Consider the following 14,627-nt stretch of genomic DNA (forward strand, 5'->3'; position numbering starts at 1 on the left):
GTTAATTACCCTTAGTTCTAGAGCTTGTCTCTGCAAGCCAGAGTTGAAGCACGTTTAGTAGGCAATGTAGTTGTGTGCCATGCTATGTTCTGTGGATAAACTGAATACTCCAAACTCCTAAACTATATATACATATAGCATACTGTACTAAGACATGGCTACTGCAAATTGCCTAGAATTCCTACTACCTCTCTGAAGTGAAGTAGCATTACCTTCACAGCACTATATCCACCTACATTTTCTGTCCCAATCCAGTCCTTCTTCAATGAAGAGGATCACAAGGTAAAATTTTTTAATTGCATGTGAGGAGTAGCGAGAAATTATACAAATCAGTTGACCAAGCTCACTTTTAAATTGATAAAATGAGTATGTAATTGTCTGCATATATGTGTTTAAGACTTTTAGTGTTAGTAGTAAAGTGTAAAACAAAAGACCCCATTCCTGTGTCCAATATAATTTTTTCAACATTCATGCGGGAGGGGGGATTTACCAAATAAGCCAGTAAAATTATGAGCATCTTCAGTTTATCTTCTCCTTGCAATCCTTTAGCATCCATTTCTTACAATTAAACCTTTCTCCCTATAAAAAATAAAAAGAAAGAATTTTAAAAATCATTATATTTCACAATGTTGTTTAAATTGCAGAAGTCGTATGTCCATAGTACTTCATGTCAGTCAGCATGTCAAAATATGTATCTGTTAATGTGTTAATGCCATTAAAATATTTCAGATGGATTCCTGGAAGCTAAACAACAAACATATGCTTTAAAAAGAATGTTCTTTTTTAGAAGACAAGGCAATATACACAAAGGTTCTATAGCCTTAATTCTCAAAAGAAGAGACTGCTATCAGTCTAGATTAGAGAACGTCAACATTTGTAAATCTAACATCTTCTAACATCCCTAACATATCTTTCTTGCTTGTTAGATGCCCAACTAAGTACACGATCAACAGACAAAAATAAATTTCTTCAAATATGCCACATATCAGCCAAGACATAGCTGATCATGAGAAGGTTCCCTCTGTGTTGCAACGTGGAGCAGAATGGCTTTGCCTAGTGGCTAAGATAGCCTCTTCTACTTCATTCTGCAACGAACTGGAGGCATACACAGGATCCGTTTCTACCACTTACCTAAGGGATGTTAACTTGGTAAGATGTGTTAACATGATTGTTTATGATCTGGTAGGCAAAGACTATTATAGAAGACATTTCAAACAGCATAATCAAATCACATCCTACCTCAGACAATTTTTACCATAGTCTCAGAAAAAGAGCATAAAGTCTTGCTTAATTATTTTTTAAGAAGTTGTAACAAACAAGTGATAAAAAAAAAAAGAAGGGGAACTATTTGAAACCGTCATGGAAAGGAAGTTCTAATTTGGGATTAGGCTTTTTGGATTATTAAATCAACGAACTGCATGCCCACAATCATTAAGAATATTGTGCTTGGCCAACAGAACATTTTTTCCTCTGCTTACTTTCCTTTTGTTTATTTGAGTCTTTGTGTTAATTTCTGGTTTCTTACTTTTTGGTTTTGTCAGTTACCTGGAAATACAAGTGTAACTTTTAGTTCAGAAATCCAAACTATATAGCAACAATAACAAGAAAAGAATAAATAAATCCATCTTACATAACATGCTATTGGAATTTGATCCTAATTTGCGTACCTTATATGACAGCAATAAAACATTAGATGTTGAAAAATAGATGTGAAAAATAATGTTTAAAACATTTCTGGCCTACTTCAGAGCTTAAGGACCGATGTTTATTTACACTGTTTTAAAAGACAAAATAAGTATTTTTTATCATTTAAGGGTAGAAGAGACTGACAACTGAAAGGATGGAACCCAAAACATAAGGAAAGTAGTATAGAAAAAAATTAAGGGCAGTTGCAAAATGCTTTATAATATGGAACTATAACAAGCATAGTAATTCAAAAAGTATAGAACCAGAATGAGCATAAACTATAACTAACACACAAATTCACATTTTACTGCATGAATACCCTAATTAATGATTTCTAATCAATAAGAAGATAAATTGTATTTGGAAGTATAAAAAGAGCTAAAGTCTGCTAGGAAGAACAGAACAGGGAAAGAGGTGTGTCAGCAAAGCCAAGACTACATTTTTATGGGTATTTCTCACTTCATGATGGTAATTGTCTATGGGCCAATGACAATTATCACATTATATGCGTGTCAAAATGGGTAAAAAAGAAGACATACCATCAAGTAATACAAATACACACAGATACAGTATTTGACATAGGTTGCTTTTTTAAGTCTGAGGAAAAAAAAAATAAGCAGAGAAACGTGAAATGGGAAATCCCAGAAAGAATTCTAGATGACTCAAATACAACAATTTGATGTAAAAAGCACTGTAGAACAAATGGGAAAATGCAAAAAGAGAGTCAACAAATTTTAAAAATTATTAAGTGCACAAGGTTGGCATGGGAAGCTGACAGCACTAATGCTGAAAAAAAAAATTAGGTATACAAGAACAAAAGTATATAGAACAAAACAATTTCTAGTAATAACAAAGACCAGACAGTGGACAGAGACTGTAAAAATACAGTTAAGGGAACTCAGAAGTTTCAAGAAATGTTTCTCATCTATGTTTGGAAATAAACAAGATGGATAAACACACACATTATATAATGTATCTACTGGCTGAATAGTAACTGAAGATCTGCTAAGTAAAAACAAAAGACAAATCATGAGACTTTGCACCTTAGTAACCTTGAAAAAAGTATCAAGAAAGACTGAAGCTTGCTGCTGTTCAATTTTTATACAGTTTGGAACGTACAGAAATTCAAGAGCAGTAATGTTATGAAAAGATTAAAAAAACTAAAAAACTAAGAATGGTAATACAATAAATATCTCTACACAATATTACAGAAAAGCAGTCCTGCAAAACAAACTTGACTCCACTTGATTCAGAGAAGACAAGACAAAAAGCTAAAGTCTAAAAGCTAAATTATATAAACTGATTAAATATTAATTCAAAGAATCATGCTGAAACAAAAGGGATTTGGGAAAAAAATCCCCACTGACTTCTTGATTTCATATAATAGTATTCAGTGGAAAAAATTAAATACTTCATATGCTTTCTTAATTGCTACAGGAGGCAAAACTTTACATAAGTGTGCAAGTGAAATAAAACTGTAAATGTTAACTGAGTTGCTTAGAACTGAATGTCAAGTGGAATAATTTCCAAGTCATATGAATTTAAAGTCACTATATTCCTTAGTAATATTATTGTTAAAGAAATAAAAAGCAGCACAGTTCTAATGTAATTATGACCATCGACATAATACTACCAAAATTTTTAAAACAGGATTCTTTATGAAGTTAAAAGTATGGTTTATTTTAAATTTTAATATCTAGTTTTGCTTTTGAAAACAGATGTGTGACATCTCAAAAAAGAAACTGAATATCATAATAATTGTATATTTTTATGTCAAGTTTCATGTAGAATTATCAATACAGACAGTATTGGTGAGCTGTGCTAAGCCTAATGATCTAAAATATGGAGCTGTGGCATAATGTAAACAGTCTGTATTTTTTCTGAGCAGGTCACCTGAAGTATGGAAGAATAAAGAAAATTAAGAACAGCCTGATTAACTGGCCAGCAGATTCAGTACTTGCCATATTATTGCAATAAAACTATATTAGCTTTATGTAATGAAGCCACATTCATCCTATACATTTTTTCCAATATGCAATAACCTGAAGATTTAATATTGTAAAAAACTTAGCATACAAAAAATTTATTAAAATAAATATTGAAACAAAGCTAATGATGTTCATGTTTGTAATATTCTGGAGTCACAGCTGGATTAAAAAACAAATGCCAGTTCTTAATAGAAGGTAGCACAGAATAACAAGCAGTATTAAAAATGTTACTGGTCATGCTGACAGCTCGTATTTCAGTTTTGGAGTTGCCATATCTGTTATAAGATGATCTTCTTATAGCATATACTTCAAAGACTTTTAGAACATAGAAAACACATGGAGAAGCATACTGTACTAAAACACATTTTGCTGACTTAGGTGTGGCAATTTTATCGCACCTGTGAAATATTTTCTATTTAAAAGAAAATCTACTACCTCCATAACACTCTTGCCAAATCCAACACCTTCAAACATCAGGAGTTCCAAAACCCAGAGTAAATTTCTAAAATCAAGTGTTTTAGAACTGGCATCAAACTATTACAGACTTCTCCAACTCATCTACACATTTAACTGAGCTTCAAATTTGTTGACTGATCATTATGTGTACAATGCAATCTCATAGCTTTAGGTCTATGATAGAATATGAGATATCTTCTAGATAATTTGTCTTTTGTAGTCATCAAATCTTCCAAAATAAGCTTGCAGGTCTATAGGCCTTAAACTTCAGTACACTTCAGTAGGCTTAGTAGCACCAAAATATGTTCAAATCATTTCAGTAGACATGTATGAATGTCTGTGGTATTGTATCACGCAATCATTGTGCTTACTGTCCCGGTTCCTACCAAAAAAAAACCCAAAGACTATATACTGGCTATAACATATGAGAAAGAAATTAACTGGTGTACAATAAAAAAACATTATTAAGAGTACAAAAAAAAATGTTTCTTTTCATGACAGCATTTTGATAAAAATAATGCAAATGGTTAAGACACATTAATAACGCATTGTATTGAAAGCAAGTACTGAAGGAGACATAACTGTGCCAGCTGCTTGTTTCCTGTTTCTGTCTCCAGTTTGGTTAAAAGCCCTGCTTAAAAGGCAGACACTGCAGCAGTTAATAATAGGTTGCCATTGGGCAAATTTGTTCTCTCTTGATATCAAGTGGCATTACACTGATGTCTGTTGGACACAAGCCATTCACCTCGTATGCATTCAAGAAGTAACTAGAAGTTTTTGTCTCTAAAATATGTGTGACCAAATAGGAGTTCAATACGTTTAAAGATTATTTGTTCTTGTTCAGATACTGATATTTACAACGCTGAGTTCAGCTATTCTCAACTGTATTAAATGAAAGAAAACTGTGGACACAATTTTTGGGGGTCAGTAAATCATTCCAAATGCATCCTTTTAGGTTAACAGTAATACACTTGCCCAAAATACTCTGGGAAAAGCAATCATCATTGGTAATGTACTGAACTCAAGATATAGAACTTCCATTAAGAAATGCGGTTGCATCGTTTTAAGGTTGTGTGGGGTCTACTATGCATATGTATAAAGAAGGCAATATCAAACAATAAATTAGGAACATGTAATAAATGTATTGTGGAAGTAAGAACTGCCAACCTTCCAGGGTCCTAGAATCCATTGTGCTCCAAAATTTATTCCTACGTTTACTTCCTTGCCTGAGCAGTAGTCATCATTCTATTTCAAAGCCAATCTGTCAGAAAAATATTTCTTCCTTCTCTCCAAAAAAAAAAAAGTTTCACCATGAAGGACACATCACTTCAAGACTCAAGGCAGCACGATTAAATTATGGCCTACTAGCAGGTTTCTCATACATGGAAGCATCGAAACTTTGAACTCAACCATCCCATCTTCTAAGGGAAACTTTAGAAGGGGTGAAGGGTCCCAACTTCGAATTCATTTAACTTCCCTAGATCTTTTAAGTTTCCCATATTTGATTTGACATTCATACTTGATGACCACTTTCATGCTCTCTATAGAGAGCATGGCAAAGAGTACTCCGAGAAAGTTCTGGATAAGAAAGAGGGATGAAAATATAATCATCTTATCTTTCCAACAGAGGTCTCTGGTATCCAGTGAATAGGATCTCAGCTCCCTTCTAACCATCCTGTTTCCCACCTGCAGCTGTCAACTGCATGCAATAAAATGACAAGGAGTGGCAGATGGCTTTAGCAGAGTCAGTGCCCCACGGGCAAGAAACAAGAGAAGGGAAAGTACTTATGCTGCTGCAATGATAAAGACAAAGGGAACAAGTTAGGGACAAGAACTTCCACTACAGAGCTACACATTGTTATTCTGCCTCATACTTCCAAAACACCTTCCCTTTACACACTGCCCACAACCCTTGTACTCTTCCCCTTTGTGAAGTAAATGAGGTCTTGTCTCACCACGTTTGCTCCAACTGCTCCGAGAAGGACCACATACAGGGAAAAAAAATAAAATACTGTCAGCTAGGTAGCACTCATCACATTAAATATAGTGTTGAATAAATCTGTATTTTTCAGAAGCTGCCATACATGAAATTGTACAAAATTAGGCAGCTATAAATTTATTTCTAGTTTTGTAAAGACAGAGATAGCAGATTAAATTTGGAACATGGCTGGTGATAGAAAACATTTATATCCATTTTAGGGGCTGTAAAAAACCCACCTTTTTTATTATTATTTTTTGTGCTCCTTCTGAGTACCATATGCTTTGAGTTATGTTAGCTGAAGTACCTGACTTTACAGGAATAATGGTGATAATAATTTAACACCCCAAAGAAGCATCTCTACAGTGTCTTCACTATCATATGCAGCATTTACAGAATGCATTATATCCCAGTGTCTCAAAAAGGGTATAATCAGCACAACTTGAGAACGAACTACATAATTCATCCCTCGTTTTGCCACTTACAAATGATGTTCCAAATCCATGCTGGTAAAATTATGTAAAATAGCTTATCATCCATGTTCTCCAACACTTCCAGACTATCATTAATTAGAAATTATAGTAAAATATCATAACAAAGGTGCAACGTGGTGACATTTTTCCTACACTTAAACAAAGCTTTTTAGAGGATCAGAACCTGTGATTCACACAAGAACTCCTGATCGCATTGAAGTTGATGAGACTACTCATTCAAATAATGAACAATTCTGTGCTTCAACACCAAAACTGTGGTAAAAAATGTTGCTCCTTCTGTTTAATACATCTAGCTCATCTCAACTTCTAGGAGACACTAGTTTGCTAGATGAAACCTCAGTGTAGAGCTGCATTTGTACATATTTGTACTTAGATATATGAATAAGTAATACAATAAAATGAGAATGCCAATACTATACTCATATTTCATTTATACTAAAGTATGCTAATAGTTATTTTCCAAAGTAATTTTTAAGAATCATAAACTATAAAGCATTGGGCTGGTTAATACATTAACTATTGCAATGGTGCAATGCCAATGTGTTACATTTATCCAGCCACCCTTTAGCGGTTTTGGATAGCATGCAATGTCTTAAAAAGCACAGACATGAGTTACTTTCATTCTCAGCATTCTCTTTTATTAGCATTGCAACTGCAAGTTGTGGAAACTGAGCAGAAGTAATTTATTGCCTCCTTAACTGACAATTTAAACATCTTATTACTGAACTAATAAATAAGTTTACTTCTATTTCTAAAAAAACCCTTTGCTTATATGGTAAAAAGCTTCCAGTTAATATGCCTAACTTGTTTTACATGTGATGGTGAAGGTTTGCATGAAAGAGATTATGCAGTAGTTAACAAACCTACCTACAGGTTGAAGCCACTCGCCACTTTTGCTCATATTAAATGCTACTAGACCCCTTTGTTAATTTGATAAAAGCATTCATTTAAAGTAGTTGTAAGTATAAAGGTGGTAAATAGGTATTAAGTATCAAGATTTTTCTTGAATATCAGGTAAAGCTTTCAGTCCAAGGTCAGATTAATGGAGACAGACATCAGGAAAGGAAGTCAAACAATCAAAGGCTTTTCAACAGAGCTATAATTGTGGCTTTTCAACCTCTTACCAGCCAAGAGAAAAAGTTACTAGCTCCTGTTCCTTCAACTCCAGCTCCAAAATTGCTTGAAGCAGACTGCAACTTACTTATGCAGTAGACACAAGAAGAGCTTGTGAACAAGTAAGCCCTGCTTTCAAGGGCTTTTTGTTCGCTACACTCCGGAGCCTGGAGGAGTTACTCTAGGGCTGTCGAGATCTGCAAAACCCAGCAACATCAGCTGCCACTCTCTTCTGCTGCGCGGTGCCCTTCATACCCACTACGGGACGCCTCGGGGCAGAGGGGCCGGTTAGAGAGCGGCAGAGCCGGAGCCATCTCGGAGAGAAGGGGATCCAGCGGAGCCCTCCCCTCCGCCTCCCCTCCTCCCCTGCAGTCTGCGCTTTCCGCGAAGGGTCATTCCCATCATCTCCCCGGCCGCACGCAGCGCGCCCTACGCGCCACGGGAAGGCAGAGCGGGCCGGTGCCAGGCGCACGGCGGGGCCGCGGGCGCCCAGCACTCCCGGGTCAGCACCCAGCCAGGCCGGTGCCCTGAGGGGTGGCGGGGGAAACCTGCGCGGAGCCCCGGGAAGCGGGGGCGCCGCTGCTTCCCCCCCATGGCAGCCGCGCTCCGCGCACCCCCGCCTCAGAGCCTCCCTCCTGCCCGCGGAAGGGGGCGAGGGGGCGCCCCTCTGAGGGAGGGGGAGGGCCAAGCGCGCTCCGAGGCTGAGGGGACTGGGCCCGCCCGGATCTCCCACGCACCCACCTGCCACGCCACGGCCTGCTGGCCGCCCCGGCCGCTGCGGCGGGGTGCCGGCCGGCCGCCCGCCACCGAAGAGCGCTTGCCCCGCGCCCGCTCCCTCCTTCACCTCCTCTCGCTCCGGCTCGCCCGTCACCCCGGCAACGCCGCGCCGCGCCACGCCCCTCCCCTCCCGCCTTCGCCGGAGGGGCCGGGCTCAGGTGACCGCAGGCAGCCAATCAGCAGCCCCCTGGCCCACGTGCCCCGTGGCGAGGAGGCGCGCGCCCGCAGAGGCAGCCGTGGGAGGGAGGGGCCGCGCGGCCGAGGCGGCTGCGGTTGGGCGTCGCGCGGGCCGGGCGGCGGGGAGAGGCTGTTAGCGCCGGGCGCCTCAGGAGGCGGGATCCCGCCTCGTCTTCCGTGAGGGGCTGCCCGCCTCCCGCGTAGGTCTCTTCCCTGCCGGGAGATGTGTACTTGGTGGTCAGTGGTGGGGTGTGTCCTGTACTAGTGGTGCTCAACCAGGGTGAACTGCAATGAGGGGCTCGGGTCCCTTTTATCCTACCAGGAGGATGGCGGAGACTTGCTGTGCGTGCCTAGGTGGTTCATTGCAGGCTGCAGTTGCCACCCTGTCTGCAGAGGCAGCCTAGGCTTTGGGGCCTGCAGCCTTGGTGTTGCTGATCTCCCTCAGTAGGAGCCCTGGCTTAGAAGTGTTTATGGCTGCTTATCCTCGGACTGCTGGGCTGTTGCTAAGCGGACCGGGCAAACCCCTGTGCCACCATTCAGAAGGTGAGCGTAGGAGTCCTTGTAACTCACCAAAGCCCCTTTTGCCTGTCCCACCCAAAGACCACGATGGAGACCCTCAGACAATGCACTGCAAAATTGCAGTACTCTCTGAAGTACTTAAGTAGCTTTTTTTTCCTGCTAGCTCAGAGTCTGAAATATTTTTCCATTCTGCAGCTAAGAAGTTACCTAGCTATACCAAATGAGAGTTCAGAAATCCAGCCCTTCACAGAGAATAAGTTGTTCACAGTCACTAGAAAGGGTGTACTTTACTGCTACTTACTGTGATGTAAATTAGGAGCTTTGCTGGAGTTAGTGATGCTCCAACATTGGTGAAACCAGTCTTGGAGACCTTGGAGAAAGAACTGCTACTGCAGGGATTTCAGGTCATTAGTTTTACTTCTAATGAAAAGGCTAACAATACCACTACAGTCTAGACAATTGTATGGATACACTGGGAACTGAGTTAGGTTCTGAAGAGAATGAACCAATGGATATACTTGGCAGTAAAGCATTTTTGAATAAACAGAATTTTTGGGAGCTTCTCACAGAGATAAAATTTTGGAGTTTGCCAGCCTGTGGACTTTTATAAAAACAAATGGCGCTTGTTGAAATACAGCAAGTTGTCTGCAAAGAGGTAAATGATTGCTGCAAAATGAGTTGTTTTCAATTTAAAAAAATTGAACTAACTCAGAATTTATGAGGGTTTTCCTTTAATTATCCTTAAAAGGGCCTGCAAAGAAGAGTTTTGCTTCAGGACCCTTGCCAGAAGGAGCTCTGCAAGAGGCTGGAATTTCAGTGAGGAATGGCACGCTACGGCGAAACGGCGGCACATCTGTTGTGAATGGCAGCTGCTGCACAGCACTGAGCATGCTACATCCTCTCGCCATTTACAGACAACTGTTTTGTATGTTAACTGTTTTGTGTAGACACCAGTGAAATGTCTTGCATGAGTTTTTCTTAGTGGCGTCATCGTGTGTTTCAGATACTCATTTTAAAGTAGTATAGCTAGACTAGTGTATTAAAACATCCCAGAGTTATTAAAGTGTTGGCTAAACACAGAGGATTACCATATAAAGAAACATGAAGACTTTCTCATCACACAGGGGGTTACTATGCCAATTAATTAAGAGCAATGTGTAGTCTGTAACACTGAAACTTAAATGTTTAAGTCCCTGTTGTAGCATGTAAAATATTTCCTCTAAATGAAAAATGGATGAGTTAATTCCATTCATCATTGAAAGATGTTGAAAATTGCAGGGCTTCTTTTGTTTTACACCATGATGTTTCTTCTAAGGAAATGGAAAAAGTGAACTGTTAGAGCAACTAGTATAGATGCAAGTATAGAGATTCTCACTACAGTAGAGAAAGCAGAAAAGAAATATTGGGAAAGTTGTTTCAGCTGACCCCTTTGATAAGACTAAGTTGCATGGCATATCTGATGTGGAAGCAGAAATTGTACAGCAATAGGAAGTTGTTATCTCCATATCTCAAATGCTAACACAGTTCCCCCAGTCACCTGTGAGATAGATCTACTCTTGTTATGACAGCTGTTGGAAACTGATGTCAGTATAACCATGCATGTCTTTTGATAGTCTTAACTATTACAAACCTTAAAATATGTTTATGATGTTATCTAAGACACACTGTTTGGAAATGGTTCTATTTATAATCAGAAATTGCTCAAGCTATTTTAATAAATAAATTATACACTTGTGAGTTTCCTAGTCAGATTTGCTTGAAAAAGCATTGGGAACATTTTCTTTCTGAAGACTTAAGCCTGAGGATTAATTAATGTTTATACAGCACTTTGTAAAAGCAAAGTCACAAGTGCCAAGAATTATTACTATTTAATCTTTAAAAGTCAGATCAATGAAAGACTAAACTGTCAGAGAACTGCTATTTAAAATAACAAAAATGCTGAAAATCCTCTCCCCCCCCATACTTAAATACGTCCAACTGTGCTTTCATTTCAGTCTCACATACAGACAAACAAAGATATTTTTCACTGTAAATGGGTTAACGCCCATCTGTGTTTAAATAGGTGGGAAGATGACCTAAAATCCTAGGGACTTTTTACAAAATGAAAAAAATCTTTGTTTCTGAAATGCTTTTCCAGGGCCTAAATATTGCAAATATTTATATATGTAAGTCCTACTCATCAGTGTAATCTATCTGATTAACCAGTGTTACTTCTGTCTGCAGCTTTACCCATTTGTGTGATGGGTCAGATCCTTATAGTGATAGTTTAATTGTATTAGACTCACATAGCTATTTTGACTTCTGAGGAAAAAGAATCCTTACATTATTTTTTAAATTTGCTTCTCTTTCTACATTACAGCAAACAGAGGTATGGTTTAGAAACAATTTTCCTCAGAAAATAAACATACATGTTAATGTACATTTAAATGTAAATGTAACTAGCAACAAGCAAGAGAGGATTGGAAAGGTAGAGAAGCTCATCAGTGAAGTACAGAATTAATAAATAAAACCATCTTTTCAGGGTTACTGAAACATGTTTTAGTACATCATTGTCATTTAAGGAAAAATAGTAGATTTTGCTTTTGCTATGCCTTAAACAATATTCTTCCTTGACAGCTATATGCACATTATTCATGCAGTGCTAATTACTTCCCTTATAATGTAATTGACTTGTTAAGTCAGAATATGAATTAATTGGTGGTATAGAAAACTAAATGATACCAAGTCAGGCCTAGTTAATCTGTGTCTGGCATATTATCTCTTGATATTCAGTAAATTTAAAATTTATATATTCAAACATACTTTTAATTAGAAGAAACAAAGTTTGCAGACTGACTAATGAAAGCTGACTACCTTTATCTGGAAGCATTGATAACAATCCTATTCAGATGCAAGCAGACTGTTAAAATTTGGGTTTGCATGTTACTATGGTGCGTACTGAAATATGAACATCTTGAGGGTCCTATGGACTGGTAAGCTTCTTGGAGAATAGTTTTCAAACAATGCTTAACAGCTATCAGTTATGCTGACTTTTAGTTGCAATTTGTTAATAAACAGATGTACTTAAGATTTATATACACTTAAATTTAGATTTAAGAATATACATCTAAAGTCAGTATTTCAGAAGAACTCACTATCCACCATTAAGACTAGATTTTCAAAGAGCTCAGTGTCTGGAATGTTGAACTTCTTTGCAAGTGTGGCCCCAATTATGGGTTCTAAGTTCTTCTGAAAATCTAAATTATATTTAAATACCTACAGAAGAAGCTTCAGTCTTATTTTAACAGACTGGCTCCAGCTGCAGGCACAGAACACTCATGGATTTGGCCCAAACTCACCCAAAAATCTGGCCCTTTAAAACTGCAAATGTATAGTGAATAATCCTAAATCTTCTAATGATTGCTCCTTTATAATGAATTTCTGGAGTAGATGTCTTAAATTTTCTTAAGCACAGTATGTGTTCATAAACATGAATTTGAGGAACAGAATACAAAATACTGTGAATGGGAATTGCTTCACTGAAATAGGAGCAAAACTTCCATGACGTTCAGCAAAACCAGGTGTTTGCTCTAGATAAGCTTAAGATTTCTTTAATATCTTTATTAAAATGCCTTAAAGGAAACGTCTATCATCAGGTTAAAATGTTACTTTTATTATCGAGATTTCTTTTCATATGGTACAGTTGAACTATCATCTCTTCAATCTTGAAATAAAACCATTTCCCTTTTGTATATAAGGATGTTATGTTTATAAATTTAGTTCTAATAACTTGTGGAAGAGGAGAATTTTTTCATCTCAAGTATGAACCTATTAGGATTAAAAGTGTTGCTTGAAGTCGTCACAGTTTAATAAATGCACTGAGAGTAAATAAAGTATATACAGTGTGTAGGAAATTTGGTTGGTCTTTTCTTAGAAAATAAATACTCCCCTAAGTCATGTAATACTAGTATTCGAATATAACTTCACAAAACTATAGACAGTAGGAATGAGCAGTGCACACCAAAATCTTATATACCCCCAAAATATTGAAAAAAAAATTGATTTTGCTTCAGTTTTCAATTGTCTATATATTCTAGATAGTCTGTTCTCAATATAATTCTGCCTAAGAGTTGCAAATAAAATGATGCATAAATTATATGTATGATCTTTCGAACTTTGTCCACACAATGATGTGTAGTATTACCCTTTATGTGAACTTTATAAGTTCTTAAAATCTTGCAACACAAAACTGCAAAAAAAATACAAAATCCAGTACCTGTTATCTGATGAAGTTTTCCAGTGCCCAGGCTTTCTGCAGCTTAATTTCACACTGCCAGAGCAGAGCTTCTGTATTAAATGCTTTTACCTCCTTCAAAAAAAAAAAAAAAAAAAAAAAAAAAGTATGTCAGCACAAGCCCAGACGAAACTCCAAATCCGGGAAAATAAAATTAACCGTGCAGATCAAAGGCAGACGAGCACTGAGACCAAATGCCTGTAATCTGATCAGTGATCAGTTGCCATACATCAAAGGCAGTGCTTTGGAGAGGAAAAAAAGCTCCTTCTCCAGCAGGTAGTTGCACTCGAAATTCTGCCTTTCAGTGCTCTCGCTCTTTTGTTAAAAATCGATCACTAGCTTCCCCCCCCTTTCCTTGCTTGTGCCGGGAGAACGCACACGATTCTGAAATGCTCGGAGTTGAGTGGCTGGATCTGTAGCTTTTGAGTTCCCAAGCTGTGTTGTGGATTGCGTGTTGGAAGCTTTCCCCAGTGCCAGCGGGTTCCGCTTTATCCCTTTCATCTCGCTGAGCTGCAGATCCCATGACATCATTCAATGCTGCGGGACTGGTTAGAGAGCTGTAACACAGCCTGTGGGGGAATACAGCACAGAGCAACAGGAGTTTGCATGATTTCTAATCAGGTTAGCCCGTTGTAACAAACCCAAGGCTCACTTGGAAGTTTTCGTTACGTTACAGTTTCCTCCAAGAAGGGAGAATAGTGTAACTATAAGGTTTTCTTAAAAAAGATGCTTTATAATTTTGTCTGCAACAGGAAGTTGCAATTTTCCATAAAGTTCTGGAAGTCAGACATGCAGGTCGGTTTGCTAGGCAGCTGTAATACATGACAGAAAACTACTTTTTTTGTCTCTTCATGAGGTTTGGAAATGAGGACATGATGTATTTTGTGCACTGGAATTGTTTTTTTGCACTGGCAAAAAGAAGCACAATAGAGCATGCTCTTAGTCCCTGATTCACGTCCTCCCTGCTACTTACTGTGTGGCCTTTTGCAAATCATTTTATTTGAGCCTGATTCATCTGTGGCTCATGATTCCTTTACGTAAATGAACTGTAAAGCTGCCATAAGTAACTCTCAGAAGCTTTTCAGTGTAAAGGCATTTTTTAGCTGGGGTAGATTCAAAGTGGTCGCCATTGCGCTGTCAGCAGAGGGAGGCTTTGGGGCGAGTAA

At 38.2% G+C, this 14,627-nt stretch overlaps 1 protein-coding gene across 3 annotated transcripts in view; it reads right to left on the reverse strand.

Moving 5' to 3' along the window:
- The window catches only part of TNFRSF19 (TNF receptor superfamily member 19), a 65,683-nt gene extending 51,734 nt beyond the window's left edge, over positions 1-13,949 (reverse strand). The window contains exons 1-3 of one of the 3 annotated variants that reach the window (XM_075490892.1): positions 13,840-13,949; positions 13,444-13,536; positions 491-579 (exon numbers count right to left, since the gene is read on the reverse strand). In XM_075490892.1, the coding sequence (XP_075347007.1) occupies positions 491-556 (66 nt within the window). In that variant the 5' untranslated portion in view covers positions 557-579; positions 13,444-13,536; positions 13,840-13,949. Of the gene's footprint in view, positions 1-490; positions 580-8,456; positions 8,642-13,443; positions 13,537-13,839 lie in introns of those variants that run through there. The other 2 variants (XM_075490894.1, XM_075490893.1) reach the window with 2 other exon arrangements.
- Between the last annotated feature and the right edge of the window lie 678 nt (positions 13,950-14,627).

This window comes from Mycteria americana, chromosome 1 (assembly GCF_035582795.1).
Source record: "Mycteria americana isolate JAX WOST 10 ecotype Jacksonville Zoo and Gardens chromosome 1, USCA_MyAme_1.0, whole genome shotgun sequence".
Classification (NCBI taxonomy): Eukaryota; Metazoa; Chordata; class Aves; order Ciconiiformes; family Ciconiidae; genus Mycteria; species Mycteria americana.